This window comes from Miniopterus schreibersii (assembly GCF_964146895.1).
Source record: "Miniopterus schreibersii genome assembly, chromosome: 8".
Lineage (NCBI taxonomy): Eukaryota > Metazoa > Chordata > Mammalia > Chiroptera > Miniopteridae > Miniopterus > Miniopterus schreibersii.
The window spans coordinates 76,216,119-76,232,195 of NC_138109.1; the positions used below are offsets into that span (position 1 = coordinate 76,216,119).

Here is a 16,077-nt window from a genome sequence, read left to right on the forward strand (position 1 = left end):
GACTACTCTGCACAAATAGTTCAATACCAACACTTTAATACCATCTGCGTCACTTATACCTAAGTGACACCTGCTCTCTGATACCTGAAGGCAAGCATTTGGCCACGATGAAAATGGAACATATGAATGGATATGTGATCAGCTAAATAATGGCCTCCCAAAGGCATCCATGACCTACTCCCTGGACCTATGAACATGTGACCTTACTTTCCAAAAGAACTTCGCAGATGTAATTAAGAAAGGATCTTGAGATGTGGAGATTATCTTGAATTATCTTGGTGGGCTCCATGTAATCCAAAGGTCCTTGTAAGCGGGAGACAAAAATTCAGAGAGGAGGGGACGTGACCACATAGGGACAGAGAAGAAAACAGGTGATACTGAGCCACGAGCGAGGGACAAGGGCAGCCCTAGAAGCTGGCAAAGGCAAGGGGTGGGTTCTCCCCTAGCGCCCCGCGAAGCACCCAGTCCTGCTGACACCTTGATTTTAGCCAGTCAGACTGATTTTGAATTTCTGAACGCCACAACTGTAAAATAATAAAGACATGTTGTTTTAAACTGCTAGGTTTGTGGTAATTTGTTATATCGGTCATAGGAAACTAACCAATAATATAATCAATAGATACTAATTATAAGTGAATAATTAGGAAATAGCTCTCTGGGAGCTACAAATTATTACAAAGTATTTTACAGACATGTACCTTTTCAGTAATCGGATCCTAACTGCCCCATCAGAAGTTCTTAAGTTTATTACACAAAGGCAATGATGTAAATTACATTATAGTGCAGGATGTTACACTGATTTTCAACTTTGAAGGCAGAATAGATTTTTCAAAATGATATTTAATACAAGAGACCCAAAGACTATCCCTGGATATCTCTGTGTCTCCTAAGAGAAGACAGTTGTGAGTACAATTAAAATTGGAAGTAAGCCACTAACTTGTGGTAGCAACTGTGTTACTCTCCTCGCTTGCCCACCACACCACAGCATGCTGCTCTGTACAGTGCTGCCTGGTAATCCATCAATGTTTGAAAATTAAATAAATGACTTAATAAATGAAAAATTCAATGAGAAAAACTTAGCTCCACAGCAGGTTTTACTTTTAATTATTTAGGTGGGGCTTTATTTCAAATTTACCTAGAAGGACCTGGTACTAGATTAAAAATAGCTTACTTTTTTAGAAAAATAGAATTTTTTAAAGCCAACAGCATAAACAAAAGAAAATAGAAACAAACACAGCTATGGAGAAGAAGCTGACAGGTTGTCAAAGAAGAGGGGGTGGGAGGGATCAGAATTTTTTAAAAGGCCATTAAAAATAAAACCAAAGAATTAACCAATGATTAACTTTTGGTTAGAATGCAAAAGGCTGCAAAAAAAAAAAAATTCAGTCCCACTGTAACAATGAAAAAGCAATAAATTTAAAAATCTTATCCATCATAAAAGATACTGAAGAGATCTAGACAAGAGTCTAAGTGAATGAAATTCCAGAGAGAGATAAGCCTCTGAGGGTGAGCAGACATTGGTGGCTGCTTTCACTGGGGCGAGTCGTCAGAAGAGCTGGTCTGCTCTTGGTTAAGAAACTTCACTGGAATTAGGAGAAAGGAGCCAAACTTATCAGCCAATGACTGGCCGGTGTGGCAGACTGGAATATGGAGAAACTGTTAGTTCTCACTGCCAGTCAACTCTCCTTCATAGTACTTCTGCTTAGCAAGTGCTGGTGTGGGAGAGGCTAGCGACTGGGTGGAAAGCAGAGACCCTACGATCTCACATTCTAGATCCCCAACTGCGGCAGGGCCGGGTCTCACCACCCATGGCCGAGCCACGGGAAACCCAGCTCCTGCCTAGAAATAGTGATCTGGCCAGTCCCCTTAGCTGAGGGTAAATATTATCTCCTTCGGCGTCTGTATTCTTTTAAACACAATTTCAAAAGTGAGACAAGTGAAAAAGCAGGAGAAATGTGGCCCATAAGAGGGAAAACACACCAGGAAAACAGTGGATAAGGAACTAACCGGTTGGAATGAACAGACAGGGACTTTAAAATAACTATTATGAATATGGTGAAGACTTAAGGAAAAATGTACAAAATGGATGAGATGAGCATTTCATCAGAGAAATAAAAGCCCTTAAGGGGGAGCACCTAGAACCTGAAGAGCTAATAAGTACAATATCTGAAATGGTTAATTCCCTGGAGGGGCCTATGGTTAACTGGACACAACAGAAAAGATTAGTAAACACAGAGATAAGCAATAAAAACTATCCAAAATGAAGCACAGGGTGAAAAAAAAATCAATAAAAAACACACCCTGGGCATGAGTTCTAGGGCATAATTCCAAGTGGTCTGACATACATGAAGCTGCTGTCTGAAAAGGAAAAAATAAATAAAAGGAGCACCATTGCTGGAAAAGAGAGATGAGAATTTCAAAGGCGGCTGAGAGGCAACCCACAGCAGTGAGACCCCAGGCAGGGTAACAGAATCACAGAGGTCAGACTGCTCAGAACCGAAGCAGGCGGATAAAGGCAGGGGAATGACGTTGTTCAAGGGCTAAAAGGAAAAAAGATCACAAAAGAGGTGGCAACCTGGACACCCATATTCGAAGAAAATGTTCCTAAAAAATAAAGGCGAAACAAAGGTACTTCCAGACAAACCAAAACTGAAAAAACTCATGTTGCGCTACAAGAAATATTAAAAGTAGTTCTTCAGACTTAAGGGAAATAATAACAGAAAAATCAAGATGAGCAGAAAGGAATAATCAGTGTGGGGCAAATATCGAGGGAATAGAAACACTATAGTTTCAAACTTATTTAAAAGACAACTGGCTCTCTGAAGCAAATAGAGCACTATACTGTGAGATTATAATACAGAGAGAAATAAAATATGATAATTCAAAACACAGGCGGAGTAAAAGGAACCACACTATTGTAAAGTTGTTAACTGTTTCCAAAAGTTGTGTAATAGTTATTCATGGTAAAGTGAGATAAATTAATTATGCACATTGTAATCTAAAATAACCACTTAACAATAATACAAAATGGTGAAACTAAGTAGCAATAAGGGTATTAAAATGGGATGTAAAAATAAATAAACAACCCCCGCCCCAGAAAACCACACTTTCCAAATAAATTAAATAAAGACTAGAAGGGGGAAGCAGGGGGGAAAAAGATAACAGAATTAAGCCCGAGAATACCCCATGTAATTATACTAAATGTAAGGTGTAGTCAACACTCAAATTAAATCTGAGTTTTAAAAACAGGACCCAACTCTATGCTGTTTATAAAAGACATGCTTTCAATATAAAGACAGAGCAACAGTAAAATGAGAAAGATGCATTACAAACACTAATCATAAGAGAGCCAATGTGTCTATATTCGTATCAGAAAAACTAACCTTCAAAAGTATCATCAGATATAAAGATCGATATGTCATAATAATATAATGGCCATTAACAACGCCCCAAACTGGCTGTCTGCGGAGACTCATAAGCTTGATGAACCTCTTTTTCCACGGACAGTTTTTGAAGGTGTATAAACTCCTGTGGGGTGTTTATGGGCTTCCATACAAAACCTACCTTCAAATTCGCATTATTTTCAAGTACATGACCCCCTCAATTCTTAAAAACATCTTTTTATTATTGACTGGATTCCTGCAGCCGTTTTACCTGAAATGTCACCGGCTGGTGGATGTCGGACACGCGGAACTGCCTCAGGAAGCGCTCGTCCTCGCTCCAGAAGAGGCGGATGTCGGGGATGTTGTAGAGGATCATGGCCAGTCTCTCCAGTCCGAGGCCAAAGGCCCAGCCGATCTTATCCTGAGCACCAGCTGCGGTTAGGGAACAAAACCAACCATCGATTTGAAAATCGTAAAGAGTCCGCTCACAGGCACATACCACTTCTTGGTGACTAACCAACAACACTGTTGAGGGCAAGGCGCTGGGGGGCGGCCGCGGGACCCCCAGGACGCCGCCCAGTCGGAGGCCGGGCCTGCTGCCCACGCTGCTCACCTCCCTCCCCGAGGCGCTCTGCAGCCCTACTGTCCCTAACGCTGACTCTCACCGCTGGCTAAACGCTAGGCTCTTACCTTCTCCTCTGACGCAGGATTTGTCTGTAATCCTTGTGTGCCCTGACCCAAACATAACTATGCTCAGGCTACAAAGTCCCTAAGCGGCTTACTGGACGAGCAGATGTGTTCAAAACATGCCGCGGCGGACCATTAACATTCAGGAGATGTGTGTCGGGCCTTCAAGAACTGTCATTACTCTTAGAAGAGCTGCCCCACAATACGCAGAGAGCGAGCAAGCCGAGGTGAGATGCACGTCCAGCACCGCTCACTCCAGAGGTTCAGTGTGCCGTTCAGATTCGGCAAGGCCACGGGCACGGAGGGTCTCTAGCTCATCTGAGGCAGAGCGCGACAGAGAAGACAGGCGCTGCTTATGAAGAGGGCGAGGGAGCGGCTCCTGCTGCGGGGAGGCCTCACTGCGGCCAGGGCTCAGGGAGGGAACGATTCCAACTGCACGCCAAAGGCTGAGCAGGGGCCCGGGCAGGCCGAGCCGGCCTCAAGGTTCCTGCCCCAGGCACACGCCCTGTGCAATCCCTCCCTTGGACTGAGAAAGGAATGGAATTTCACTCTGTGATTAGGTTCCTTATATGCGAGTCCATCTTAGCAAGGGAGAGAGATGCTCCTGCCGACTAGGAGAAGCGAGCAGACGTGAAGGAGAGGGCCGCGTGGCTGGGACCCGAGGGAGGCCTCAGGAGCTGGGCAAGGAAACGGGAACCTCACACTCCCACAGTCACAGGAAATGCATTCTCCCAGCAGCCTGAATGAGCTCAGAGGAGGGCCCCGAGCTCCAGGTGAGAACCCAGACCTGCTGACACCTTTGTTTCAACCTGTTGAGACACTGAGCACGAGACCCGAACGATCTGTACCTGGACTCCTGATGCAAGGAAATTGTGGCATAACAAATTTGTATTGTTTTAAGCCAGTAAGTGTAAGATTTTCTACCCAGCAAAATAAAAGTAATATGGTTCCAAAATGTTTTGAAAGAGACAAATTCCAGACTGAAGGACCCTCTTGGATGGTGAAGGTGTGGAAGGGCGGCAGAGGAAGGGGTAGGAGTGGGCTCTGGAAACACAGAGTGTGCAAGGCTGAGCAGGTAAGACCTGGGGAGAGGATGGGTTTCTGGCCAGGTGCTGCCACCTTATAAATTAATCATTTATAAATAAAACAACAAGGACAAACGTATAATAATAGAAACCATGGAGAAGTGTGAGCCTCACTGAATGATTTGTTTAGAAGATAAATGAATAAAAGTATTAAATGAGATCACAACAGAAAGATACAGAGAGAGATTGGCTCAGCAGTGGCAGGGAGGCAAGTGGTTGGCTGAGTGCAGAGTGGCCCCTTGTCCCTGACTAAGAATGAACATTCAGGAGAGGAGGAGGGGAGGGTATTGAACCACACAAACAACGGGTCACAAAAATGTGTGCACAACTCCTGACCAACGTCAGCTGCCTAGGAGAGCAGTTGAAGGGCAAGGCAAAATACGTTAAAGTCATTTATACTGACGCATGAAAACCTTAAAAAAAAGTGGTTACTAAATAAAAACATGAAAATCAACATAACTATGATATACTGGTTGTTTATCTACTAAAAGAAGAGCATCTTCTTTACATGACACCGCCCAGCCCTGGCTCTGGCACGTCATTCGTTGTGTGGTTCCAGTACCCTTGACATTTGGAAAATAACATGTTAACACATATAAAGATCTACGAAAATGCTCATACTCTTTAACCTTATGATGCTACTCGGGAATTTATCCTAAGGAAACAATTCAACAGAAGAAAAAAGAAAAATGAAGGAAGATGCTCAAAGTAGTATTAATTATAAGAGCAAAAATATAAAAACAACCTAGGTGCCCCAAATTAGGGAACACCTTAACAATTATAGTACATTTTAATGTCATCATTAAAAATCAGTTATATGAATAAATGATTACTAAATTTATTAAATAATAAATTATGCAAAATTATGAGAAAATAATACTATGTACTATGATACCACTATTTAATATAGGTACAAATGAGAATTGTAATGTAAAAAACAAAAAACAAAATGTGATGTCCAAGGATTATAATGGGTAATAATTTTTGTTGTTGTTATTGTTTTTGATTTTTTTGTTAAACCTCACCCGAGGATATTTTTTCCATTGATTTTAGAGAGAGTGGGAGGGAGGAGGGGAGAGAGAGAGAAACATTAGGGTGAGAGAGACACGTCAGCTGGTTGCCTCCCACACTGACCCCAACCAGGGCCGGAAACCTGCAACCCAGGTACATGTCCTTGACCAGAAATCAAACCCTCGACCCTTTGGTAGACAGGCCGATGCTGTAACCACTGAGCACGCTGGCCAGGGCTTGGGTAATAGTTTTAGAACAACTTTACAGCATTTCTTTTTGTAACTGTTAGCCTTTTCTAGTAAAAAAAATAACAAAGATGGGTGGGGACGTCAACATCGCTTTGTGAGTTAGGCTTTTTTCCTCAATTATAAAACCTTGTAGGTCTTTTAAAATTTTTAGATAAAACCAACCTTAGAGCCCAATACCTGTAGCTGAATGAGCAGAAGATTTAGGGCATTTAATTTATTTAGCATTTAGTCATGTTTTAGTGCCTTAGCTTTTTGCGCCTTTTATCACTTACCCTGAGGCATCTCCCCATCCCTGAAAGTTTTTTTAAAGAAAGGACAAAAATAACAAAGAGCCTTTGTTAGTCTTTTTTTTTTTTTTCAATCCTCACCGGAGGATATTTTTTTTATTGATTTTTTTTTAGAGAGAGTGGAAGGGAGGGAGGAATGGGGGGGAGAGAGAGAGAAACATCATATGAGAGACGCACATCGATTGGTTGCCTCGTGACCAGGGCCAGGGATGGAACCCGCAACCCTTCGGTCCATAGCCCGATGATGAACCACTGAGCAGAAGTGGTCAGGGCAGCCTTTGTTATTCTTTTAGGAAGTAGGTAAGAAAAGAGTGACCATCTAATTTCAAAATGGGCAAAGGGGTTGGGGGAGGTAGAAGAGGGCAGAGGGGGGATAAATGGTGATGGAAGAAGACTTGACTTGGGGTGGTGAGCACACAATACAATATACAGGTGATGTATTAGAACTGTACTCCTGAAACCTACATATTTTCATTAACCAATGTCACCCCAATAGATTCAATAAAAAAGAAGATAATAGGCAAAGAATATTAAGACAGTCATAGAAAATGAAAGAAAAATGATCCTTAAGCAAATGAAAATCTTACTTAAGAAAAACGCAAGATAAAAGTGCACCAATTTATCATTTTTTTACCTACCAGATGGGCAAAGGTAAAAACATGTGATGACAACATCTGAGAGCAAAGCCAAGGGCAAACCAGCAACCTCAGGCACCGCTGGTGGGCTCACGTGTGGGTTTTAAACCTGTTCACCTGAGGAGCATAACGTATCAGCAGCTATCAAAATAAGTGCCATCTTGTTACTTTAACCAAGAATATATCCTACTTATGAGAAATTGTGAATGTATAAGGCCATTTATTGAAGTATTGTTTATAATAGCAAAAGACCGTAAGCCACCAGCAGGGAGCAGAATAAACGATGCTATATTTATTCAATGGAATAATATTGTTATAAAAGTCTGTGACGGGTTTCAAAAACTAAAAGCAGCAGCCCTGGCTGGGTGGCTCAGTGGGTTGGAGCATCGCCCCAGATACCAAAAGGCTGTGAGTTCAATCCCAGCATGGGAGAGAACTGATGGATGTTTCCCTCTCACAGAGATTTTTTTTCTCTCTCTTTCCTTCTTCCTCTCTCTAAAGTCAATGGAAACATATCCTTGGGTGAGAAGTAAAAAACAAAAACAATGCCTGGCTGGTGTGGCTCAGGGGTTGAGCATGACCTACGATGCAGGAGATCTCGGTTCGATTCCCGGTCAGGGCACATGCCTGAGTTGCGGGCTCAATCCCCAGTCAGCGTGCAGGAGGCGGCTGATCAATGACTCTCATCATTGATGCTTCTCTCTCTCTCCCTCTCCCTTCCTCTCTTTGAAATCAATAAAAACATATTTAAAACAACAACAAAAACCTAAAAGCATCAGCTTTCTCGGGGGTTTTTTGTGTGTTTTTTGTTTGTTTTAAATTTGGGGGTGGGGGTAAGAGAACTGGGCAATGGGGGACAATGGCAAGACTTTACACTACATGCCTTTTTAAATAAAGAGTGACAAGAAATACTTCAGGTAATAGAAATGTTGATGGTCAGATAAAATACAGTATTTTTTGTTTATATTTAAGAGGTTATAGTAAGTACAAAGTATTCCTCTTTTGTCACACTGGTACCAAACTTTCAGGAAAATCATATGATTAGTAAAAATGGATCTGTCTCCCTTACACACTGAATTGGTCTCTTTCTTTCTGTGAGAGCTAATACATTTCTAAGCCTGGAAAATCAGTGTCATTATCTGTGGGAGTTTAAAAAAAAAGACCCTCAAGTTCCTTACTACCCTTCCCCTTGAATCTCAGGTGGGGAGGAAAGCATGACTTCTGAGATAATGAAAAAAAGGCACACAACTAAGACAAATGGGAACAGTCTCCCGCTGTGAGTTACAGATAGACTGGGAAGTACTGGTCTTCAGTGAAGAACTTGAGAAAACTCCAGCACATTACAGGCTGGCAATTTTGTCACATACAAAATTATGCACATGGCACTGCTCAACAACAGAATTCTTTTCAAGTGCAGATGGGCCATTTGCAAACATAGACCATATTCTGGGACACAAAACAAATCTCAAAATATTTTAAAGGATTGAAATTTACAAGCACTGTCCTATGTCCGAAGTGAAAATAAATCAGAAATAAACAATATAAAAATAAATGAAAAATCCCCCAAATAAAAAGAAATTAACATACTTTTAAATAACCCATGAGTCACAGAAAAAAATCACAAAAAAATTATGAAATACATTGAAATGAATAAAAACACTTATGTATGTAATGCATCTAAAGCTGTGATTCAAAAGAAACCTATAGTATTAGATGCTTATATTTGGGAAAAAAAGGTCTGAAAGCTACTATCTTAAGAAACTAGAAAAAGAAAAGAAAATTAAGAACAAATTAAGAAAAATAAAGGGGGAAATAGCATTAAGTAGTAAAATAAAAAACAGAAAAATAGAGAAAATCGATAAAAACAAAAATGGTGTTTTTGAAAAGATTAAACCAGGGGTGGTCTGGCCCTGCCAAGGCAACCACAGGCAGGACTCAAAATTCAATAAATCGAGGACTTTTTTCATAGCTAATTTTTAAGTTGATAATTTTGTATGGCCTGTGAATGATGTTATAAATATCCAAATGCCCTTGACAGAAAAGAGGTACCCCACCCCTGAAAACAGATAAACTTCTAGCCAGACAAATAATAATAAAAAATTTTAAGAGAGAAAGAGAGAAGACACAAATTACCAAAGTCAGGAATAAAAGATAGTACCTCACTAAACTCAGCTTCTAGAGACATTAGAAGGATAGTAAGAAAATAATATGTATAAACTTTACACCAACTATATCAATAACTATTCAACAACCTATATGAAATAGACAAACTCCTCAAAAGAAACAAACTACCAAAGCTTATTAAGAAGAGATACCCTACATCAATTAAAGATATTTCCCACAAAGAGACCTCAAGTCCCAGATGGCTTTCCTGGTGAATTCTATCACAATGTCAAGAAAGAAATAGTACTAATTCTACAAAATTCTTCCAGAAAGAAAATAAAATTTTATGACGCTAGCATTACCCTTATACCAAAACTAGATAAAGACATTACAAGATAAGAACTCGTCAAACAAATATACAAGCCAAAAAAAAAAAAAACCCAAAATCCACAAAAAAAACTTTAACAAAATATCAACAAATTGAATCCAGTAATACATGTCAGTACACTACATCATGACCGGATTTATCCCAGGAATGCAATGTTAGCTCCACATATGAAAAGCAATCAATGTAATTCATTATATAAGCAGGTTAAAAAAGAAAACACATGATCATCTCAATAGATACAGAAAAAGCAAGTGACAAAATTCAACATCCATTCATTATAAAACCTCAGCAAATGAGGAACATAGGGAATTTCTCCAAACTAATAAAAGACACAATAAAAAACCAACAGCTAAAATACTCGATGCTGAAAGACTACTGCTTTGCCCTCAGGCTTAAGTTGAAGACAAGGATGTCCACTCTCACTATTTTTCTATTTCTATTTCTATTTCTATTATTTCTATTTCTATTTCTACTTCTATTATTTCTTCTATTTCTATTTTTATTTCTAGTGACCTGAATTCCAAGCCTTTGAAAAAAAAGGTGAAGCAAAAGCAAAAAGAGATTAACAGATTGGAAAGGAAAAAGTAAAACTATATTTGTAGATGGCATAGTTGTCTATATAAAAATTCCTAAGGAACATATTTCAAAGATAACTAATACATGAGTTTAGGAAGATCACAATGTACAAAAACGCACTGTATGCATGACTGAGGGGCCTGTCCTACCTGGCTGTCGGGAGAGACAGGCCCAGACCCTCTTCTGAAGACAGGACCCGCTCTACCTGAGAGGATCCAATGCTAAGGCCAGGGGGGCCATTCCATCAAGTACATGAAATCCTAGCCACTTTGTGCATCAAACTTTAAGAACTAGACTTTCATTAGGAACAAGGGGCAGCTGGACTCCAGCTTCCCGCCACTGTTTATAGCCTTTGATTCTCACAATCATTCTTATAAAAAAGCCTGCTTATGACAATCAGTTACCACGAAGGGTTGCAATAAAGAGCACGGCATCTATTTGCTGAGCTGTACCAAATTTTCCCTTTGAAATACTTGAGTGTGGTCTCCTCTCGAGTTGCTTCTTCTGAATTGCACCCCTGCGTTGTGCAGGGTGCTCCATGCCAAGGGTGCTGATCATGGTATTACACAGTTTCCTCTGAGGCTTCATGAAATATACTGAAATCAGATCTAAGAATACGCCTAAGAAAGCAGCAACACAGACAGCTTATTTCTCCTGAACAAGATTGCTTTTCATTTTAAGGATACCCCGAGTTACATAACTGACCATAGTTCACTCTTTACTTAGAGCCCATGGAAGCTTACGGCCAACCAAGCAGGTCACCTCTACACCTGTAAGTGTCCAGGGCACATTTCTCTGTGTGACTCTCGTCCTAGTTTTATTTCATCTTTCTTTCCTCTTTGTCCTGATTATCTCAACAATTTACTTTATCCTCTGGTATATACTTTTATACGGCACTTCAGATTCCTTATGGAAGAAAGTGAGCCATAAATAACCAGACACGTAAAGACAGCGCCAGCCAAGGCAAGTCTCATTTTCGGGTCTCTGGCACTCCTCAGCCATAATCTGTTGCTCGGTGCTCAAGAGCTGACAGGGTTGTAGGCAGTATTTCCCCCCCCCCATTCCAGTAAACTCAAGTCCACTAGAGGAAAAAACCGACTAGAGAAACATCTCAATTAAACAGAATATTCGGGATGGGTAGCAATTAACTATTCTTTTTTTTTTTTGTAAGAGAAAGCAAAAGTTTATTGAAGGAGAGACAAAAGCTCCTGCCGAAGAGAGGGGTCCCGAACAGGTAGCCCTTAAGTATTCTTAATAATGTAATTTTGTACTAAAATGAACATCCCATACAGGAAAAAAATTTTGTTTGTTGTTGTTGCTAAAAATCTTTCTAAGAAGGTTAGCCTATATAGAGAAGAAAACTAACAACATGAAATGAGTCCAGGGATGGGGAAGTTTTAAAAGAAGAGGAAGGGGAGAGGGGGGGCAATAAAAAAAGTGAACAGTAATAAGAAGCCATCAGTCTGAAAGTGGAGAAACTAAGTTGATCTTAGAGCCTAAAACCATCTAATCCCAGGAGTCGTTCCTTCTACAGTAGATGGCCCTCCGGGCACTGCCTCAGCAGCTGCAGACAGAGAAGCACTAGCCACGCACGGAGCCTCTGCTCGGCATCTGCAGCGAAGAGACCCTCTGGGCACCGGGCACCTCAGGGCAAGAAGGCCAGACTGGGGTGGCTGTGGTGGGATGCAAACAGCACGGGGGAAAGCCTGAAAATGCTGCTCTGCTCAACACTACACCTTGGAAGGCACAGGACATTTGGGCTGTCTCTGGAAGGCACTGGGGGTGGGGTGGGGTGGAGGCAGCTTTCAAACTTCCACCCCAAAAGTCCTTAGAAAGATCACTGTGCCGCACAGAAAGGGTCACATCACCAAATGCGGCAAAGGCTTGAGATCGAGCAGTGCATTAGGAAACAGCTCTATACACAGCAAACAAGTACTGGAGCTGCACCAAGGCAAGTGAAGCCTACACGCCTCACATCCAGTGCGTGATGACCTTGACTTGCGGAGAAACGGGTACCTTATACAATGATACTTCTGTCAGGCAAGAAAAGAAGGTGAGGAATTTGGGAAAATTTTCTAAAATTCAAATGGTATCTTATGTTTAAGTGATTATCCCTCAACTTCCAAGAAAATGTAACTTCTCGGCCTAATCTTTTCTGCAAGTTGGAAAGCATGCAGTGTTTAAATGAAGTTAACTTACCTTCCAGTGTCTATTCACAGAGGCTGCTACAATGAGAGGCCCACTCCCAGTCTCCCTTCCCAAGCCTCCTAAGGAGGTACTCCCCTATCAACAATTCTTAATTGATGGCCTATTTAACCTTTTAGGGACTATGAGTAAAATCCTTGCTTCTGAATGTAATTTTAAGCCAACTACATGTAGAAGCCTAAACACGTCAACTTTTCAGAGGTAACATACAATGTTTAATTTGATTTTCCCCATGATTGGAGATATAAATGAGAATATAAAAGTGTCAGAGTATCAACAAATTGATATTCGGCTTTCCTGGCCTCCTTATAGCACCACTCTAATCTTTACCAAACTAATAAAAGTAGAATGTATTCTTGACTCACTTGGACAAAAAAAGGGAATTCCCAACAGACACTCCTATTTGTTTAGAGGTAATGACATGAGTATGGAGAAAGAGGAATTAAAACTAAGGATAATAAAATAAAATGTAATTTCAGAGGGGCCCACTAAAAGAAAACAACAGACAAATATCCATTATGAATACACAAAAATTCTCAACTAATTGCTAGCAAATAAAATTCAGAAAGAAAAAAAATTCAGTAGAATACTTAAAAAATTATATACCATGACCAAGTGGGATTTATCCCAGTAATGCAAAAGTGGTTCAAAATACAAAATGTACTACACCACATAAATGAATGAAGGAAAAAATCCTTTGTGACCATCCAAATTAGTGTAGTAAAAGTATCTAAAAAAAAATGCAACAGCCATTCATGATAAAAGTATTTAGTAAAGTGGGAATATAGGGCACTTCCTCAACATTATAGAGGCCACATAGGAAAAACCCACAGCGAAAATTATATTCGACAGTAAAAGACTGAAAGCTTTTCCCCTAAGACCAGGAGTAAGACAAAAGCACTCCCTTTTACCACTTCTATTTAACATGCTATGAGAAGCTCTGGCCAAAGAAATTATGCAAGAAAAATAAACAAAAAACATCCAAAGTAAAAAGAAGTAAAATTACCTCTATTGCAGATGACATGATCTTCTATGTAGAAAACATTGAAGTAGCCACAAAAAAATGTTTTAACTTTTAGATAAATTAAGCAAAGTTGTATGATACAAATAAACATGCAAAAATCAGTTGCATTTCTACAGACTAACAATAAAAAAATTAAGAAAATTCCATTTGCATAGTAGCAAAAAGAATTACTTACGAATAAATGTACTCAAGGAGGCAAAAGACTTGTAGACTGAAAGCTATAAAACAGTACTGAAAAAAATTAAAAACGACACCACTAAATGGAAGACACCCATGTTAACGAGTTAGAAGACTTATGTTAAGATGGCATGGTATCCAAAGTGATATACAGATTCAATGGAAAACCTGTCATAATCCTAATTGCATTTTTTGTAGACACAGAAAAATCTATCTTAAAATTAGTATCAAATTTCAAGGGACCCCAAAATAGCCAAAATAATATTGAAAATTGGCCAATTTTAAAACTTACTATAAAGCCACAGTAATCAAAACAGTGTAGTATTGCCCGGCCAGCGTGGCTCAGTGGTTGAGCATCAACCTATGATCCAGGCAAGGATCAGGCTTAAGGGGGGAGTCAGGGGTGAACAGGTGGAGCTCAGGGGATCTACAGGGCAGTGAAAATACTTTATATGAAACTATAATGATGCAGACCTGTCATTATACATTTATCTAAACTCACAGAAGGTACAAGTCCAAGAGTGAACCCTAAGGTAAACTATGGGCTTTGGGTGACTATAAGGTGTCAGTTTGGGTTCATTAACTGTAACAAATGTACCACCCTGTTAATGAAGGAGGCTGTCCACGTGCTGGGGGAGGGGTATATGGGGAACCTCTGAATCTTACTTTCCACTTTGCTGTGAACTTAACCCTGCTGTAAAAAATAAAGTCTTTAGAAAAAGAGAGGGAGAGAGAGAGAGAAGAGACAATCCTCAGAATGGAAGATTTGAAAATCATATATCTGATAAGAGTTTACTATCCAGGATATATAAAGCACTCCTACAACTCAACAATCAGACAAACAATCCAATTTTAAAGTAGACCGAAGTCATGAATAGACATCTCTCCAAAGAAGAATACAAATGGCCAACAAGCACATGAAAAGATGCTTAATATCATTAACCATTAGGGAGATGCAAACCAAAACCACGGCAAATACAACTTTACACCTACTGGGATAGCTATAAAATAAAACAAACAAAAACCAGAAAACAAGTGTTGACAAGGATATAGACTAACTGGAACCCTTGTGTGTTGCTGTTGGGAATGTAAAGTGGTGTAGCTGTTGCCAAAAAGAGTTTGGTGAGGGCTGGTTTCTAGGAATTCTTTGACTTAAGGAACTGACACTTTCCCAAAATAACTGCTACAAATGATACTGAAACAATCTAGCATTTAACATTCCTGTATTAGAGAACTTTACCAGTTATAAAGCATTTCACCTATATTACATAGAGTTTGATTCTCACAATGATCCTATGGGAATGTCATACTAGTATTTTTATCTGTGTTTAAAAAATAAACACCATTTAAGCAACACCACTTGAGCCCAGATACTCGCGCTCAAGTCTGTGTTTTTTTACTTCAAGTGCATATCCAGGGAACGCTTCCCCAGATTCGTGTGCAAACATTAACTGAGAGGGGCTATGCTCATGGTATTTCATAACATCAGGAAGTTCCACATATGTCTGTGAGCTTTCTACTTTGTAATTGCCAATTTCCTGATCAACTTTATCATTAGTCCATGGAAGCTAGTAAAATGCACAAGTAGGTGCTCAAATATATCCCTAGACTTTTCCGAATGTGGGGTTTCGTCACTCCAAACATGTCTTTCAAACTGGAGTTGATCCAGAGTGAATGGATATTAGCAGAGGCATTGAAAAGCTTTCACTTCCCTGGATCATTAGTTATGAGGACAGCCACACAGGAACACAAGCCTCCCAGTTTCCCAGTGTGAAAGGGCACACCCAGATTCAGGCCAAGAAAGGCCAGCACAGCTACATAAATTCTGATTTCTTCTCTTTCCACCTCTGACTCCGTCCTTGATCCCTTGCTTTCCAGCTACAATTCTTGAACTGTTTCCTCAGGGACTTGCCACCAGATGATTGACTTTTCAAGCTGTGCCCAAAGATCGATCTCCTGCCTGAAGAATTTCTCGTTGTATATATCCTTGGCCCCACACACTCCTGTCAATAAGTCCTTCACATGGTCCAAAGGCATCTCTTTTAAAAGAACCCTCCCATGATATGGAACAGACTGTGGATCAGATTCTATAAATCATGAAAATAGTGTCCTTAATACAGGCTGAGCTAGATGGCATTCAAATCAACTTAAACAACCACAAACGCTTTAACACCCACCTTAAAAACCTCACTCTGGACAGCCCCCCCTTCCCTTCCTGGGTCCGACTTCAGTTTTCTGCAGTTTAATAAGGAGACAGCAGTCTCTGGT

At 40.1% G+C, this 16,077-nt stretch overlaps 1 protein-coding gene across 7 annotated transcripts in view; it reads right to left on the bottom strand.

Annotated features, from left to right (window-relative positions):
* Nucleotides 1–16,077, bottom strand: part of FARS2 (phenylalanyl-tRNA synthetase 2, mitochondrial) — a 458,022-nt gene that overhangs the window by 189,779 nt on the left and 252,166 nt on the right. For all 7 annotated transcript variants that reach the window (XM_081143636.1, XM_081143633.1, XM_081143635.1 and 4 more), the window contains one exon: nt 3,655–3,815. In XM_081143636.1, coding sequence (XP_080999762.1) covers nt 3,655–3,815 — 161 coding nt within the window. The remainder of the gene's footprint in view (nt 1–3,654; nt 3,816–16,077) is intronic.